Genomic DNA, 19476 nt, shown 5'->3' with positions numbered 1-19476 from the left:
AGCCTCTCCTCAGCTGCAGGTCTGCAGCCTTGAGTTTCTCATGGAGATGAAGTCAGAGCGCTTTGTTTAGAATTGACTGCAAATGCTGCAGAGGAGTGTGTGTGCAGTGCTGGTGTCTACACAATGTCAGCTACACAACTAATGTTTCTTCAGGCTATGATGATAGGATTGAAACTGACGAACTCAGACTAACAACCAAACTATAACAAATGAACCTGAAAGTGAGAAACAATTGTGGATTAAAGGTTTAATATCAAAAGAAAGAAAATAAATTAGAAGACGTCAATAAATGTTTGAGTTGCAGCTGGCAGAGGCTAGAAAGAGCAATAAATAAATATTTAAATTAAATTAAATATATAAATACAGATTCTACTAAGTAAAGCTTAGTAGTTGAATTTGTCCTAATCCTGCCCTTCACTGCACATCTACACGGCCTCATAAACCACAAGCACTGGTACATTTCCACCATTCTGGGTTACAGTCACTCTACCAGATGGAACTCCACTGCTGAGTGGATGAACTCACTCATGAGACGCAGTTCCTGATTGGTCCAACAGAGGAGCCACTGGCAGACTGGTACTGGGGATTTAGATCCAGAAACCACAGAGCATGAAGGTATTCTGTCAGCTTTTCTGCTGTGGAAACCTTGGATCTCCAGCCTTGAGCCCTACGTCTCCCCGTCTGACCCCCCCTCAGGTGATTTTTCTTTACAGATAGAAATGAGTAAACCTGGTGGGAAGGCCCTAATGTAGCCCCCCTGGTTGAAAAGATGGTTTCTCAGACTGATGGTTCACAAGCCTTTATTTCACCGTGTGTGTGTGAACACACCGTAAAGCTACAAAAAATACAAATGTATTTTACATCTCTTACCATTTATTCACCATTTGTACCCTTTAGTTTTATTCATTACTTTAAACCATTCATTTATTAGATTTTTAACCTTTGATGCTAATCTACTAATGTAACTGTATTTTTAACAGAACTATTTAACAATAAAATGATGTTCCCTTCTGTATAAACATAAAATAAATCCTAATATTAGCATTCATTTCAAACTGACTCAGCATTAGCTTGACATTACAGCGCCACCTAGTGGGCAAATAAAATGTGCTGACAATGTAAAATGATGTGAAAACACAGAACTAAATCACCAAAACATAAAATATTACAAACCTCATCAATCAGGTGCTATGGAATGCTGTAAACTTCGGTTTCTTTTAAATTTTTAACACTTTTTTAACCGTTTTGGCTGACATGAAGCACATGCAGCCTTCACGTTCGCTTGCCTGATGACTAACGGTTTAGCACGTCCTTCAAAATAAAAGCCACAACCACGTTATACAAAAAGAGAAAATTACAAAAATAAAACTGTAATAGGCTGAATCTAGAGGTCATTTACACCTAAAAGAAGGACAGTAACAGGAGAAACTCAGCTCACACCCTCTCACAGGGCGTGGTTTCTGATGAAGGCCTTAATTGACTGACAGCCTCCTCATCTGTGGGCTCAGAGCACCACAGATGATGGGTCGGTACATTACCCACCAATTTACCGCTGTAAATAACATTTTGAGCTGTTCAACCATTTCTGATCCTAATCCATACGTAGCCCTGGCTGAACTGGACCACTCCCACTCCTGGTTTACACGCACTGACCTCACTGATGTTTTCTCTTTTTTCTGTCTGTACAGAGGTCACCAGTAGGCCTGGTTTTGACCTTTGGTCTCTGTTTTCTCTCTGTACTGGAGTGTTTATGGAGCCACGACACCTGCAATGCAGACTAGACACAAACACACCATTCTGATGACGTATTTAGAATGTTTTCATCTTCCCTCACTGAATAAAAAAAAGCTTTGCTTTTTGCCTTGAGGACAGAGAGAGTGGACAGCCACAGAGCCTAAAAGGTCGTGTTTCTCCACCTCTCCCCTTTAGCTAAAGGTTTGAACATTCATGCAGACTCTAGTGTGTCTTTTCATTTCCCAACTGCACATTTCATTTTTGGAAATCCTGAATCTGAGAAGGACGGACTAGACGGAAACAAGAATCACAAAGTGAAGCAAGTTTGATGATGGCAGAGGAGATCAGCGCTTCAGCCAGACCATTTACCCAGAGAGAAGTTCTGAAGAGCTTTGATTTGACCAGGATTTATCATTTAAGGCTCACAGATCTCAGACATGGAAAACTGCATTTTTCACCTGTTCAATATAGCTAAGATCAGAAATCTACTTTCTAAGAGTGATGCTGAAAAACTCATCCATGCATTTGTTACGTCTAGACTGGATTACTGTAACTATTTTTTCACTGGATCCCAGTTGATTCTAGAATCCAGTTCAAGATCCTCCTGTTAACCTAGAAGGCCTTACATGGAATGACCCCATCCTATATCAAAGACCTCATAGTGCCTTACCATCCAATCAGAACACTTCACTCACTAAATGCACACATTTGTGTATCCTGTGGAGTCAAACTCACAATTTCCATATGAGAGAAAACATAAAGTTCAGCTGCTTTAATCTCTAGACAGACGGAGACACGCGGGGGTGGAACAGGTTAAACCCAGACTTTCTGTCTGTTCTGACAAATGTCAACAAGTTTTAAAATGAATACTAAGACTGATCAGCACTACAATAAAAAAAAGAATGACTCTGTCCAGGTGTGGAAAATGTCTCTAACTATATTATAATATAACTATAAATATCAAAATGAGGAAAAAGTAAAAACATGTAATTTTACATGCAATAAAAGCACCATGACAGAATGAACTGAATGTACGTTCATTCTGTCATGGTGCCATGTCTCCACTGTCTCCAGGCTCCGCCCCACCACACAGCCTGCCCTCCTTCTGTTATTTCGAGTGGGGCAGTCGACATATTGGTGAAAGGTGGGCAGAGTGGTTTCCAGGGATACGTGGTTAAAATCCCCAGAAATAATCATGAACGCCCCTGGGTGCTTGGACTGCAGTTCTGTGGTTGTGTTGTAGATTGTCTGGAGAGCCGCCTGTGCTTCCGCTCTCGGAGGAATGTAAACACAGAGCGGTGGTAAAGCCGGGCAGATCCACGTTAAAATCCGGCACATAGCTGGTTAGCCATGCCTCGGTCTCCGTGTAGCAGCGTTGTGTCCTGATCAGCACAGTAAGCTCATCCGTCTTGTTGGACAGGGCGTTAACGTTTCCCATAATGCCGGAGGGGATGAATGGTTTGAAACGCCGCCGGTTAGCCGCCTTAGCCTTCAGCTTCGCCTTGTGTTTACGACCAGCTCGGCATCCCCGGTATTTCCGCCTAAGCTCCCATGGAATAACATGATGGATTCCAGGGGTTTTATGTTTCCTGAGCATCAGTAGTTCATTCCTAAGATAAACCATTCTACTAATGCTGGCTTGCATTAGTAGATCTAAAGGTCTGAAATGCACAAACATTCACACACAGAGCAACGGATGTGCAGCCTCGCGCAGACGCAATCAGCAAATCAGAAAACAGTCACTCAGCATGATCATCTCTCACGGCACACTGGTTGAAAAACACTGTAGAGAATCAACATTTGAATGAAAGCTGACCTGAGAGTCTCCAGTTTACAGTCTGGACTCTCCAGTCCGGCTGACAGTAGCTTCACTCCTGAATCCTGCAGGTTGTTTCCACTCAGGTCCAGAAGTCTGAGTCTGGAGGACTGGGAGCTGAGAACTGAGGACAGAGCTGCACAGCTTCTCTCTGACAGATTACAGCCTATCAGTCTGAAGAAAACAAAGACAGACAGCAGTTATTGAATCTTTCATGTTTCCATCAGATTCATTTGTTCACTGAAGGTGATTTTCATGAGAGTTCTTACACAGCTTTGTTGGAGGCTTTGACCACTGGCAGCAGCCTCAGAAGAGCCTCCTCTGAACCAGAGTATTTCTGCAGGTTAAACTCTTCCAGATCTTCTTCTGATGACAGTAAGATGAAGGCCAGAGCAGACCACTGAGCAGGAGACAGTTCATCTGTGGAGAGATGTCCATACTGAAGGACCTGTTGGATCTCCTCCACTAGAGATCCATCATTCAGTTCATTCAGACAGTGGAACAGGTTGATGCTTCTCTCTGCAGACAGATCCTCACTGATCTTCTTCTTGATGAACTGGACTGTTTCCTGATTGGTCTGTGAGCTACTTCCTGTCTGAGTCAGCAGACCTCGTAGGAGACTCTGATTGGTCTGCAGTGAAAGACCCAGGAGGAAGCGGAGGAACAAGTCCAGGTGTCCGTTTGGACTCTGTAAGGCCTTCTCCACAGCACTCTGGTAGAACTGGACTGGACTGCTCTGTTGAGGCCGAGAGATCTGTGATTGTTCTTCCTCCATGAGGTTGAGTTTGGAGGTGATGAAGGTCAGGTGGACATGAAGAGCAGCCAGAAACTCCTGAACACTCAGATGGATGAAGCAGAAGACCTTGTCCTGGTACAGGCCTCTCTCCTCTCTAAAGACCTGTGTGAACACTCCTGAGTACACTGAGGCTGCTCTGATATCGATGCCACACTCTGTCAGGTCGGATTCATAGAAGATCAGGTTTCCTTTCTGCAGCTGCTCAAAAGCCAGTTTTCCCAGAGACTCCATCATCTTCCTGCTCTCTGGACTCCAGTGAGGATCTGTCTCAGCTCCTCCATCATACTTGACCTTCTGGACTTTGGCCTGAACCACCAGGAAGTGGATGTACATCTCAGTCAGGCTCTTGGGCAGCTCTCCTCTTCCTCTGCTCTTCAGCAGATCCTCCAGAACTGTAGCAGTGATCCAGCAGAAGACTGGGATGTGGCACATGATGTGGAGGCTTCTGGATCTCTGGATGTGGGAGATGATCCTGCTGGCCTGCTCTTCATCTCTGAACCTCTTCCTGAAGTACTCCTCCTTCTGTGGATCATTGAACCCTCTGACCTCTGTCACCATGTCAACACACTCAGCAGGGATCTGATTGGCTGCTGCAGGTCGTGTGGTTATCCAGAGGAGAGCAGAGGGAAGCAGGTTCCCCCTGATGAGGTTTGTCAGCAGATCAGCCACTGAGGTGGACTTTCTAGGGTTCTTCAGGATCCGAGTCTTGTGGAAGTCCAGAGGAAGTCGACTCTCATCCAGACCATCAAAGATGAAGAGGACCTGGAAGTCTTCAAAGCTGCAGATTCCTGCTTGTTTGGTTTCAGGGAAGAAGTGATGAACAAGTTCCACCAAGCTGAACTTCTCCTCTTTCAGCACATTCAGCTCTCTGAAAGTGAATGGAAATGTGAAGTGGAGATTCTGGTGGGCTTTGCCTTCAGCCCAGTCCAGAGTGAACTTCTGTGTTAAGACTGTTTTCCCGATGCCAGCCACTCCCTTAGTCATCACGGTTCTGATTGGTTCTGGTCTTCCAGCTGGGAGTTGGAAGAGCTCTTCTTGTCTGATGCTTGTTTCTGCTCTGTCTGCTTTCCTGGATGCTGCTTCAATCTGTCTGACCTCATGTTCTTCATTCAGCTCTCCTCTTCCTCCCTCTGTGATGAAGAGCTCTGTGTAGATCTCATTCAGAAGGGTTGGGCTTCCTGCTTTAGCCATCCCCTCAAACACACACTGGAACTTCTTCTTCAGACCAGATTGGACTTCATGTCGACAAACTGCAGCAGCAGATCCTGAATGAAGACAACAAACAGTAAATCAAGTCTCTGCAGCCCTGAATGATGAGGGTTTGAATCCCTGTTGAGACATCAGGAAATCTTCATTTCTCAGCAGCTGAAACCTTCAGAGAAATCCTCTTACTGCTCTGCAGTCCATCAGCCAGCTCCTCCTGCTTCATCCTCCTCAGGAAGTTCACTGTGATCTTCATCACTGACTCTCTGCTGCTCCTCTGCTCTTCATCTTCAGCCTCCTCCTCTTCCTCCCTGTGACTCAGAAGCTTCTGGATCTTCTTCAGCTCCTTCTTGACAAAAGTGACAATGTTGTCCTCCAGCTGCTGCAACAGAATTCCAGATGAATGAGCCAATCAGAGTGAAGTCATGGAGCCAAACATCAGCTCCATGTTGGACACTCTGACAATCCACTGGTCTGCAAAGTGCAGCATGGAGACGACTGTGGACAGAATGATGGAAAGTAGTTGTTGTTCATGTACAGACCAGAAAGATGGAGTCCAGCTGTGTTTGATGCTGCTGGACAGACGGACCACTGGGAGTCTCTGAGCTCTGCTGGTCCAGTCTGTGGAGAATCAGCAGCAATCAGCTCCATTCTGTCTGAAACCAAACTAACTAGAGTCATGTCACAGCTAGAATGTTCTAGTTCACAGTTCAGATGGAGAACAGCAAACCAATGGATCATATCAACACCTCTCTGTCCATGTCTACAGAGTCACTGAAGTGTCTAGACTGTCTTGGAGCCAAAGGCTGGATTCATGTCTCTGCTGCCCCCATGTCTGGATTCTGAGCAGTTTTCCTAAAGAGGCAGTCCATCCACAGAGGACTCTGTGACCACAGCCCTCCATGATGCTCTGTCCCACCTAGAGCTAGAGGAGAGCTAACAGGGATGCTCTTTGTGGACTCTAGCTCAGCGTTTAACACCATCCTCCCTAACAAACCAATAGAGACACTTGTGGACTTCTGGCTACTCCAGTCATAGCGAGCTGCCTGAGTCCAGAGAACTCTCTCCCAGGAGAACAGAGGAGCAGAAAAGTGGCTTCAGTACGGTGTTTGAGCTCCAGGGACAGCTTTGGAATGCAGAAATGATGTTTCAAGCATTCCTGTGAAACCGTGGAAACAATCATGTCCAGAAAAAAAGGCTGATGTTATTCACACGTATGTATGTGCAGTCAGAATGTACATTACTGCTTTGTCCACACATATGATCAGAACCAGTGAAGCTCTGCAGCTGCTCAGCGGCTGATGCACGGAGACAAAATACTGTCTGCAAAGCGGGTAAAAGTTCTTCAGAACTTCCCAGCAATAGATTCTAGTTCTGATGGATCACAGCGACGTGTCCAAAGCTCTGAATAAAGACAGTCGTCGTGGTGATGAGCGGTGAAATCCGTGTTTACTTCCACATGTGAGAAAGTGGATCTGCAGCTGCAGAGCAGACTGATGGGAATTAAGCATCTGAGACACTTTAAAGCTCTTCATCCTGTCATGCTGCCTCATCATCATCACTTTATTGTTTCTGGAAATAATTTTTTTTTCTTCATTTTTGAATCACCGTTCAGCCTCCTGAACTGTTTTAAAGTTCTGGAGAATCAACGTTAATGTTGGAATAAACCGAACTTTATTTCCTCGATCGCACACTGAAACATATTTGGAGTGAGGTTTGCTTAAAAAAGTTAGGAGAGTTTTTTCACTCAGAAAATGCATGTAAACCATACTCAGGCAATTTTTAAGTCAAATTTACTTACTAGAACCACGTGTTGTTTATGAAAAATGAACAAGTAAATTTCACTCAGATTGTTGCATCTAATTACAAAACCTAAGTAAATATTACTGATGTTTCTTTGTGGATCTTACTCATTTTTATTTTGTTATAATCTATGTAATTATTAAGTAATAATTATAAATGATATGTTAGTTAATATTTGTAGTAGCTTGTAGGAAAGAATGACAGGATCGTTGTTCTCTTCAAATGTAACTTTATTCTTCAACAATGGCCGGCTCGCGCCGTGTACAACCTGCTGGCAGCTCCCCGTCCAGCTTCACACCTGAACTCCCGGGGTGGCTCAATCCTGCCCCCTCGTGGCCTGAACGGCAACAGCTCCTGTGGCTATACAACAATATTAATTGAATTAAGTACATATTTTTACTATTCCATTAAATATAATTCTATATTTTCCCAAAACACACATTTGCAGTTCAAGGAATATTTGAAAGACATTTTTATTTATCATTAGAAGTTGCATAGATAAAACATCTACATAACATTGCACACAGACACGGCCATAGAATCTCTTGTTAGCAAATTTCAAAATAGTGCAAACATACATAAGTCTAGAAGATGCAAGAAGGAAGAACAGAGATCAGCATCAACCACAAGAGTAAAGCAGTGTAGAATTAAAATAATTATCAATAACAAATTCAAAGGCATATTTCAATGTCATCAGGTAGCTTAACTTGACAGCAGACGTGTAGATGACAGCCAGCGTTTGTCAGACTTCTGCAGTCCACCAGAACTTCTGGAACCTCAATGATGACTGACCCACTCAGGGTCTTGGTCGTCCTGGGTTACATTGGGATGGACCACCACAATCTTGAAGCGATTACTTCAGTCCTCTTTCACTGCTTCCCGGCTGACATCCTGAGGAAAAGAAATAAGCTGTAATTAGAAATGATTAAGAATAGATTCCAAGAAAAACAAACAGCTAAGAGGAAAAATGTTAAAATAAAAAGAAGTACAGGGCTCCAGACTGCGACCAAATAGTCGCATTTTGCATCCAAAATTTGAGAGTGAGCTACCAGTAAATTTGCCTCCCCCACCCATTAAACGTGGAAGGGGCAAGTCAATGATCAATGAAATGAGCAATGAAATAATCAATGAGACGCGAGCGCACACGCACGTTTCATTGAGTGATGCCTGTCTGTGAGGCGGCCAATGCGTGTGAGCAGAACAGGGAAAGTCACTGCAAGTGGCTAAAATGCATGGAGGGGGAGGGGCCTAGAGACCATCGAGCGCGCGTAAACATCTGTGGGAAGGAAACGGAGACAAATATCATCACAATCTGATATGTGCGTCTGAGCCATGAGCAAGCGAACTATTGATTCGTTCTTCCCACCTGCAGCTAGTGTACCAGTGCCAGAGTGTACAGCAGGGGTCTCAAACTCGCAAAGCAAACCACGGCTCTCATGCGCGGCTGTCACTGTAGCACACCGCTCCCGCGGGAGATGGTCAGCTAAGGAGAATAAATGTTCCACACCTACACGCGAGGGCTTGAACTTTAAACACGTGCGAGCAACAACACGATTTAGTCTTAGACACACTTAAAACACGTGAGGAAAATGTAACGATAGACGTGTTTAAGACGCCCAACGATCCAGCGCAGCGACCAGGCCCGGGGGGGCATGAAGGCGAGGCTAAAGTGAGACTGAAGGAGTACAGGAAGTTGTAGTCCTTAACATTCAATTTAATATGCCTCTCCCCCTAAGTATGATCTGTGATATTACATCTTTTGTAATTATTTTAATGTTTTGTAATGTATGTAGCCTTTTTTTTTTTAAATCAGTTGGTATTTTAAATTATTTTAATTGATCACTGAACTACAAAAACCCATCAGGACACATGTCCCATAATGCATTGTTTTGTTGTCTGTAGGGCAGCTTTCAGACAGGTCAGTACTAATTTCCAGCTGCGTTCGCTCAGGTTGGGGTCTTGCTCCCGCCCCTTTCTCGTGATATTTTTGTTTTGATTGACAGGTGATGTTAGAGCAAAAACAAAAATATACATCTCACACCAGGTGATCTGCGCAGCGTTGAGTTCACATGGGTGATCTCAAACACGCTTCTTGTGCATCTTGGCTGCACCTATTTGGTGTCGCCAACATGAATTTCCATCCCCTAATGTTTACATATATTTAAGTATTGTTTGAAACTGTGAAATGACCTAAAGGTTACTACGGTAATCACTTTGTTACTAAAAACTTTTTTTCATTCTAAATGTATGGTATTTTGTTTGCTATTTGTACTGTCATGACAGCGATGATGCTGTCAGTTTACCTTCTTGTTGCATCTTCAAAAGTGCAGAATAAAATGTGACACTGAATTTAAAACGGCACATTGTAATTTCTGCATCTATTATTAAAGTATTTATTAGTAATACAGTGGAAATTAGTAGATTTGGTTAGAATGTTGATTTACGGGATGCGCCCCTAAATTTTCTGGTTGTGCCCCTAAAATTTTCAGTTGGGGCCACAGTGCTCCTAGTGAAAAAAGTTAGTCTGGAGCCCTGAAGTATCCTCAATCTAGTGTAATTTAAACAATATTCATACGGCAATTTTTTTTTTCAAGTTACACAACATTGTTCACAGGGGCTGACCTGAAACAACAACAACTGAGGGATCAAATCAGTAAAAAATGTAGAACTGAAATGCAATTATGCTCCTAAAATAACAGTAATAATTCATCAACAGCTAAAAAAAGGGTAAAAAAAATAAAATGCATATAAGAAATCAGTTAAAATTCTCATATAAAAAATATTTTCTCTTTTAAAAATCACAAGTGTAAAGAATATTTGACCTTGAATAAAACATCACAAGTATAAACTATTTTACAAGGCTAGTCAATTATTGAAATATGGTCATGATGATCAGAAGATACCTCATAATCTTTGATCATCTTCACGTCTCCACATCCATCCATCTCATGTTGTGGCACCTGAAACATAAAAATTAAAATTTAGTGAAACCAAACGAAATGTTGTGACAAATTAAACCAAATCATTTGGTCTTACGTAGCGTCGGGGGGTGGGGGGTCCAGATTAGCAGTCAGAATGTGCCGTGCTCTTGAAAAAAGAAAATGTTTTTCAACTCCTTATTAACTCAAGGATGTAGATGGATATTTCTTTATTTTTGTGTACATATATTACTAATGATGTCCTGTAGTTGTCCAAAGTAGCTGCTTTATGCGCATTCAGGTCTGAATGCTCGTCCGGTTCTGACTTCCTGTTCACGTCTAAAGGAAAACAGAATATGAGGAGCAGCAGAGACTCTCTTAACATTCACATTATTACCATGGCGCCATGGTCAAAACCCGGAAGTTACTTGAGCGCGCTGACCCCCCCGCACAGCCCGCAGACGTTTGGGGTCACCGTGTCAGCTCGGTGTCGCATTGAAACAGGTCGACGTGGAAACTGGAGTGAAACTGAGTGCTGTAGACAAAAACCGCCACGGATTTTTTCTAAAATAAATTAATGGGCAAAAACGAAACATTTCAAATCACACTTCGGTCATTTATGGGTCAGCATCAAGCTAAAACGGCGGCGGAGGCGAGACAACATGACGGGCAGCACATCTTTTTCTTTCTAAACGTGTATCATGAAATTCACTCCTTCCAGCATGAACTTCACCACAGGTTTTTTTGGTAAAAACACGCCTCAACTAAAATGGCGCAATTCCAGGCTAAATATAGCAAAGTTAGCTTGGCCGTTAGCTTAGCTAGCTAGAAAATACACCATGACCATAAGTGAGGACTAACTTAATCAGGTGAGCCAACAGGAAAGTAGAAAGTTTGTTTCACTTCAAACTTACCTTTGTGATCCACGTCAACAAAGCCCGCCAACATTTGAAATGTGGAGCATGCGCACCTGTCTGTCTCTGTCTGACGAAAGACCGCTCAAATGAGGGGCGGGGCTTAGACGTTGTGCTCCCAGAACAGAATTACTGATGTTATTCATTTACAATTACTTGGAAATATCAACTAAATAACTGGTTTAGTAAATATTACTTGGATTGAAGGATGAAATTTACATACAAAACAGGATTTATAATCACAATAAATTACCAAGTAATGCACTACATGAAAACAAGCTTTTTTAAGTAAAAGCACAGAATTGGTATTATTTTGTAGGATTTAGATATATAACTGAAATAATATTTACAAGGCCAAAAAAATCATTTTTTCAGTGCACCTTTAGAACATTATTGGATAAGAAACATTCATTTAATTATTTTCTTACACTGAAAAATATTTTTTTGTGGAAATCAGACAATGGTGACTGTTCCCTTTCTATATTGTAAGTTACCAAAATAAAAGCACCATGAATTTGCTTTAGTGAAATAAACTTCTAGATGAGATACAGTTGCAGTGCTTAACATTGTGATCACTAAATAAACTGAATTTTACCATTTTATTACAGTGGAAGACGTATTGATATTCAGGTAGAGTTTTTTCTGAGTCATATTTAAAAGGGAAAAAAAGTGTTCTGGTACAATATTAGGATACGTATAATATTGCCAGACTCTTGCTAATACACCCCCATACTTCATATAATGAAGATACATCGACTGACAGATTACAATATTCAGGATGGATTTTAGTAAAGAACTCTATTCAAGTGTGGTTGACGGCTGGGGGGCCGATGAGCCAGAGGCGAGGTCCAATAGTCTCACAATTATTGAAATGAAGATCACCTGAGTGGTGTGGGTGTGTCCAGAGTGACTGAGTTATAAAACAGCAGTCTATGAAGGGTCCAGATACTGGTGGAGCGGTATTCCTGGCTACCATGAAGACAGAGGAACACTCCAAGCAACTCAGAGAAATGGTTGCTGAAAGGTACAAGTCCAGAGATGGATACAAAAAACTGTCCAAGGCATTGAACATCCCCCAGTAAAATCAGTCATCAAGCAATGGAAGGAATACGGCACATGTGTGAATCTGGATCTTCAGATCAGGCCTCAACTCTGGCTGAAGTCCGCCTGAACTTGCTTACTCTGGGTATGTCGGTTCCAAAAGACCGGATATGAGTTGGCGTAATTACGCTCGACTTGGTAACCCTGGGTTAATGCGGGTACACGTCAAGTACATAAAGACATTCTCAATGGATCGCCGATTTCCGGAGTCACCATGGAAACGCTTGGTGAAAAAAAGTGAGCGCTATATTTCATTGAGATGGAGTCGGAGATTAATGACGGCTATGAAGATTATACGTCCATAAAAAAGTAAAACGGCTACATCCGCAAAAGAAAGAGTTTCTGCTTGTAGTAAAAGAACAGACAAAGTAAACGTACGAGTTTCTGATCTTATTTCCATTTTCCTTGTGAAGCATATATATATATATTAAAAAAAAAAAAACGCCCCTCTCACCCTCCGCGGGTGGTTTCTCCTCCAAGCTCGGGTCCTCTACCAGAGGCCTGGGAGCTTGAGGGTCCTGCGCAGTATCTTAGCTGTTCCTAGCACTGCGCTTTTCTGGACTGAGAGGTCTGAGGTCTTTCCAGGTATCTGTTGTAGCCACTCCTCCAGCTTGGGGGTTACTGCCCCGAGTGCTCCAATTACCACAGGCACCACTGTCACCTTCACTTTCCAGGCTTTCTCCAGTTCTTCTCTGAGTCCCTGGTATTTCTCCAGTTTCTCATGTTCCTTCTTCCTGATGTTCCCATCTCTTGGCACTGCCACATCCACCACAATGGCTTTCCTCTGTTCTTTATCCACCACTACAATGTCTGGTTGGTTCGCCATTACCATCCTATCAGTCTGGATCTGGAAGTCCCACAGGATCTTTGCCCTCTCATTCTCTACCACCTTCGGAGGTGTTTCCCATTTTGACCTTGGGGTTTCCAGTTCATATTCTGCACACATGTTCCTGTATATTATTCCAGCCACTTGATTGTGGCGCTCCATTTATGCTTTACCTGCCAGCATCTTACATCCTGCAGTTATGTGCTGGATTGTTTCAGGGGCCTCTTTGCACAGCCTACACCTTGGGTCTTGTCTGGTGTGGTAGATCTGAGCCTCTATTGCTCTGGTGCTCAGGGCTTGTTCCTGGGCTGCCAGGATGAGCGCTTCGGTGCTGTCCTGTAGGCCAGCCCTCTCTAGCCATTGGCAGGACTTCTTGATATCAGCCACTTCAGTTATGGTCCGGTGGTACATCCCATGCAGGGGTTTGTCCTCCCATGAGGATCTGTCCTCCAGCACTGTATCCTCTGCTCTCCATTGCCTGAGACATTCACTGAGCACACTGTCAGTTGGGGCCTTGAGCTTGATGTACTCATGGATCTTTGATGTTTCATCCTGGATAGTGGCTTCTACGCTCACTAGTCCTCGGCCTCCTTCCTTGGGGCTAGCATACAGTCTCAGGGTGCTGGATTTGGGATGGAACCCTCCATGCATGGTGAGGAGCTTTCGTGTTTTAACATCCGTGGTCTGTATTAGAGGGCTGCATTGGGATCGGGTCCCGCCGGGTCCCGCGGGACCCAACCCAAATCTCGCGGGATTGGGCGGTTTGAATTGTGCTGCGGGCGGGAACGGGCGGCAAAAAAAAAAACCCGCGGGATCAGTGCTGGCATGAATATCTCATGAATATAAATTAGCGGACTACGTTAGGCTGTGCGGCTGTTTGATTCTTATGTACTGAAGCTCCGTGAAGGCACCAGGTAGAGACGCCCAATGGCCTCTGTCATCTAACCTGTTGTTGGGGGTGCGCCCCGCCCCGCCTCTTACTAAGAGCGCGCTTCAGGCCGTCTGTCTGCGCGCGCACACACACACAGTTTTAACAGAACAGGATTTGTAAAAATATATTTAATAATTAAGTTGCACATTACACAAGAGGAATGCATGAAAAGATGAGGCTGGAGGAGGGACATGAATCTCTTTAATAATATCAATACAAATACGTGTTTTTTTCCTGCGGGACGGGAGACGATACAAAATCAATGCATCTCTATTACTGTGCGGGACTAAATTCTATGAGTTTTGCGGGAGCGGGCGGGAGTGGACATACATATTGCGGGAGCGGGCGGGAGTGTAACGCATACGTTGCGGGAGCGGGCGGGATTGGTCAAAAATTCAGCGGGCGCGGGCGGGAGCGGGATGAAGAAAATAGTCCCGCGCAGGGCTCTAGTCTGTATCTCTTCCTTTGGTCATCTTATTATTCCTGCAGGGTATCTGATAACTGGCAGTGCGTAGCTGTTTATTGCCCGGGTCTTATTTTGCCATTGAGCTGGCTTCTCAGGACTTGCCTTACTCGTTGGAGGTATTTAGCTGTTGCAGCTTTCCTTGTTGCCTGTTCCAGGTTGCCATTTGCCTGTGGAATTCCAAGGTACTTGTAACTGTCCTTGATGTCTGCTATTGTTCCTTCTGGGAGTGAGACCCCCCCTGTGTGGACTACCTTGCCTCTCTTTGTCACCATCCGGCTGCATTTCTCGAGCCCGAATGACATCCCAATGTCAGTACTGTAGATCCTGGTGGTGTGGATCAGGGAGTCATCAGGAAAGAGCATCACCTTGGTATATCCCACATTTGATGGACACTTATGCAAGTGGCTTCCCATTGGCTTCAAGGGTGGTTTTCCACAGCTTCATTGAGTTTCCTATGAAGGCTCTTAGAGTCCTGTTGATGTTGTACAGCTCCATCATTCAGTGATCCATGTGTGTGGCATCGAGTCATAGGCCTTCTTGTAATCAATCCAGGCTGTGCACAGGTTGGTGTGTCGTGACTTGCAGTCTTGAGCGACTGCTCTGTCGACCAGGAGTTGGTGTTTGGCTCCTATGTATATATATATATATATATATATATATATATATATATATATATATATATATATATAACTGATACAATTTTGCCAACTTAAATGAATTACTTCTATTGGTAACAAGTAATTGCGTTAATTTTATTCAACCTAATTTCTTACGTCTATATAACTTAATTAGTGTTTATTCAACTCAAATTTACATATTTATTTAACTAAATGTCATATTACTCCAATTAATTCAATTATTATTTTTTCCATCTTAATGAATTATAAGTCTAGAACTCTCAAATGTCTAAGTTTGAGCCGGCAGATATACTCATTCTTTTAACAATAAAAAGAGCAAAATGAAATATATTTTGAAGATTACATCCATGTTAGAGTTTTCCGACACCATCATTACATAATTTGGCTGTAGAAATAGAAATAGAAATATCTTTATAGTCATTGTACATGTACAACGAAATTACAGTGCAATTTTTCCGGTGGAATAAAAAGTCAAAGTAAGAATAAAAAATAAATAAATAAATAAAAAACTAAACTGCCAAATAAGACAATATAAGACAGATATGTTAAAATTATATACAAAAAAGGGGTGCTATATAAACTCATCATCCTCTCCTTTCTTCTCACTCATGGTGCAGAGACTTAAGCAAAGTAGGACAAAATAACTCGGCAACATACAGTAAAACAGCTAAACAACTAAACACATTTGGTCAAAAAGCCACACTTAAACCCAAATGCGTCCAGACAGGCCAAGGGAATGGTATCCCACAATCCCTTGCGGTGCCGATCTAACAGCAGCACCAAAGTTACCCCTACTTAATTGAATTAATTTGAATGAAAGTAAAATAACTGTCTGATAAATATGTGTTATTTCTAAGCTGACTTAACAAAAAAAGGATTTTTAATTATCTTAACTGAAGCAAATAATTAAGTTATATCAACAAAGTTTATCTTTCCAACATCCATATGTGGTCTTATCACCCTGTCACGCTGGAAAAAGTATTATCTGAGCTTCTTCATCCACTAAATCATCTTCAAATGGACACGCCATGCTGCTTCAAACAAACTAACCTTCAACTAAACCTGCTCCGGACCAGGTTATGTTCAGAGCATGAGTTGCCATGGCAACTTGACATACCCTGAAACATACCTCCATTTCTGGAACCGAAAGCTGAGGTTATCCACTTCCTTAGCCTCAAACTTACCGTGGGAGCTAGCAAAACCTGCTTTCTGGAATACCCTGAAGGGTGAATAATTATACAAACAATTATATATCTTTTTTTGTTTCATCAACAATACTTTATAGAAATCTGTTTTCAACATTGAAGTTTTTTTCTAGTAAATTATTGTGTATAATGTTATCCTATATGTTACTTCCAGAAAAGTTGTTTCTGTTCTAACTTTGTTCAGTTCATCATCAGAATGAGGTTTTTCCAAAGCAGACTAGATCTAGATCCAGAAAGGTTAGATTTAGTCTGAAACATCTGAACACTTGATCTAATTCATGGAGATCAACACGGTTTAGCTGTTGGAGCACAGCAGCTACATTGATGAGGATGTTTTTCTACAGAGAAAAAAAAGATTCTTCAAGCATTTCTGGACTGAGGAGAACATGTTCATCTGAATCTTCTCCAGAAAAAGAAACCAGTGGAATTGTCAGACTTGGAGAAATCAGCCACACTATGAAACCAAAGTCAGACATTTCCACCAAGAAAATCTAGCAAAGCAGAGAAAACTGGAACTTTTCTCCTGATTTGGTTGGAATCAGACTGGAGCTGCTGTCAGTCAGAGTCAGCAGTCAACATGTTTTCTTCTCCAACATCTCTGATGTCTCTCAGAGACTCTCAGAAGACTCAACTGAAAAGATCTCATCACACACATGATGCTCCAAGTGAGTCTGATCAGAGAGATCCAGAACTGAACCAGACCTCAAGTCCTTCATCTGAAAACTACAGATCATCTGAACTAGAATCCAGAATCCTTTAACTCTGACAAACACTTACTGTTCCACTCCTGGATGGATGTCCTTAAAGTCTGGATTAAGACCCTTTGATCTGTCACTCTTGAAGGACACACTGCTGGATCCAGATCCAGGTCTAAGTTGAATCCTGATGGAAAAACAATGGTTTTCTTAGAAACTCATCTCTTCTGTTCATCAGATTCTCTTCATGTTGAACTATTAAACTCAGATCATGAACAGACTGATCTGCAGTGAGACAGTCTGTTCAAACGCCCCCTTCTGACAGCTGTGTGACACTGCATGCATGGAGTGATATTCCTGCCACTACGTTGCACACAAAACTTTCTAAGTTGCAAATGAAAGTACTAATTATTTGCTTTTCAATTATATATTTTTTTGCTTTCAAAAACTTTTTTTGCATTTGCAAAACACGTTTCGGCATGCGTTGTGTGTCATCTCACTATTTTCCTATCTTTGATTTTGCTGACAGTTTCAGTTTATTATGCAGGTATTGTAACTGGAATAATTTGTGGTTTTGGAAGAAAAATCGATTCAGTGATGTATCACGATAGTTCATTTGGCGAATCCAGTCTCTGACAAACACTTACTGTTCCACTCCTGAATGGATGTCCTTGAAGTTAGGATTAAGACCCTTTGACGCATCACTCCTGACGGACACAGTGCTGGATCCAGAATCAGATCCAAGTCCAGGTCCAGGTTGGTTCCTGTGAAGAATTCAGGTTGCTGGTGTGAGTCCTGAGCTCTGACATGGAGAAGATCATGGACAGTTGGAGATGTTCATCTCACCTCTGAGCTTTACTCTGGTTGTCATGGTTACCATCTCTGCTTTTAGAGGGAGGGGCTCCCTCCTGTGGCTCCTCCCACTGATCCATGCTGCTGGATTCACTGGATCCACATCAGCTCACACACACCTTCACCTGCAGAGGAAACCCTCATCATCATCATCATCATCATCGTCAGCAGCACATCAACATCAAGTTTCTGCTTTGGAGCTCCATCTTCAATCCTCAACAGCTTCATCAAACCTTTGTTTGCTGCAGCAGAAAAGTCTTTCTCCTTTCATTCAGATGAAGATTCAAATGTTCTGAGAAGTTCTGTCTGCAGCAGGATCAGGACTCTGATCCCTGCAGGACTCTGTGGATCGGAAACAACTTCTCTCTTCTACTGTTTTTCTGGACTAAAACTAAACATCTGGATGAACTCAGTTTCTTCACTGACATTTGTCCTGTTTTCCTTCATGTCCAGAATCCAGTAGATCTGCTCTGAGGAAAATCCATGAAAGGAGTTGAAATCCAAACGTATTGAAGCAGAATTGAAGCAACGTCAGAGCAAAAGCAGCAGAAAATGATCAAAGCTGTTCAGATGTTCTTCCTCACATGAGAGCCTCTCATTTCAAGATCAAACATGTCCTCCATTCAGACATCAAGTTGCACTTCCCATTCTGCCCTGCAGAGGTCAGTGTTTGAAGATCCCCAAAGCCTCCGTCTGTTTGCAGATGATATCATGGTCTGTACCTGCAGAGGTGAAGATCTTTACTTTGTTTCTTTGTTTGGTTGAAGGATGAAGAAAGAAGTAAAGAAAGAAAAACCACAACCAGATGAAATGGGACTGAAAAAGCTGAAGCACAGATGATTGATCCTCATTTCTACTCCTCCAAATCCTTTCATCACTTCCTGATCCAGAACTCCAAACTAATGCTGGATCAGTCTGATCTGATCTCAGCCAGGATCCTTTAGGATTCCAACAAAGAGGCTCCCAGCTGAGTCCTAACATTCAAGAACCTCTTCTGAAAGCCTTTGAAATGCAAACATCCACATTCTTTCCATCCCAGCTGTTCCATCAACTCACCCCTCTGACACTAATGCATCTGTTCTTTCTTTGACTTCTTCCTCTGGATCTTTGGAACCGCTTTGTGTCCCTGAAGTCCAACCAGCTCAAATTTCAAACCGGTTCTGAATACAGCCAGGAAGCAGATTCCTGTGGACTTTGGACCTGAAGGACATGGTCTGATACTGAAGCAGATCATAAAGTTGATAAATCTGTTCTGCAGTCGACAGATGATTGGTTGATGTGTAATCATTGACTGGATTTATGGTTTGATTGTTTTCTTGTGTAAAACATCAACAGATTTGGAGTTTTTCTCTTTCTGTTTCTCCAAACATCACACGATGATGGAAGTCTGAGGGAAACTGGATAAACTCTTTCTCCATTTACCATCACTTCTCCTTTCTTCTCATTTTTCTTTTGACCCTAAACTCCTCAAACAGGATTCTTGAAGCCTCTCTGAAAATCAGATGGTTGGGAGTCTCTGTCAGTGTTTGTGAAAAAGACCTTCAGGATTTCAGATCTGGTTCTGGACTCTTTTGTCTG

The 19476-nt window shown here is 42.6% G+C and overlaps 1 protein-coding gene and 1 long non-coding RNA gene across 6 annotated transcripts in view; both read right to left on the bottom strand.

The window, feature by feature from the left end:
* The window catches only part of LOC144983606 (NLR family CARD domain-containing protein 3-like), a 29832-nt gene extending 10721 nt beyond the window's left edge, over nt 1–19111 (bottom strand). For 2 of the 5 annotated variants that reach the window (XM_078930477.1, XM_078930461.1), the window contains exons 1-8: nt 18955–19111; nt 17893–18023; nt 17694–17810; nt 17129–17233; nt 6092–6170; nt 5739–5931; nt 3820–5611; nt 3551–3724 (exon numbers count right to left, since the gene is read on the bottom strand). In XM_078930477.1, coding sequence (XP_078786603.1) covers nt 3551–3724; nt 3820–5611; nt 5739–5931; nt 6092–6170; nt 17129–17233; nt 17694–17810; nt 17893–17978 — 2546 coding nt within the window. In that variant the 5' untranslated portion in view covers nt 17979–18023; nt 18955–19111. Of the gene's footprint in view, nt 1–3550; nt 3725–3819; nt 5612–5738; nt 5932–6091; nt 6171–17128; nt 17234–17693; nt 17811–17892; nt 18024–18131; nt 18621–18954 lie in introns of all 5 variants that reach the window. The other 3 variants (XM_078930464.1, XM_078930472.1, XM_078930475.1) reach the window with 3 other exon arrangements.
* Nucleotides 7810–17107, bottom strand: LOC144983651 (uncharacterized). Its single transcript, XR_013647412.1, has 5 exons — nt 11185–17107; nt 10524–10609; nt 10389–10439; nt 10256–10312; nt 7810–8243 (listed from the first exon to the last, which is right to left on the bottom strand). It is a non-coding gene; the product is annotated as an uncharacterized LOC144983651 (long non-coding RNA).
* Nucleotides 19112–19476: the final 365 nt, after the last annotated feature.

The sequence above is a fragment of the Oryzias latipes genome, chromosome 2, assembly GCF_053564925.1.
Source record: "Oryzias latipes strain Hd-rR chromosome 2, Olatipes_Hd-rR_3.1".
Classification (NCBI taxonomy): domain Eukaryota; kingdom Metazoa; phylum Chordata; class Actinopteri; order Beloniformes; family Adrianichthyidae; genus Oryzias; species Oryzias latipes.
The sequence above is the reverse complement of the archived record's forward strand: the minus strand, read 5'-3'. Positions and strand labels throughout refer to the sequence as shown.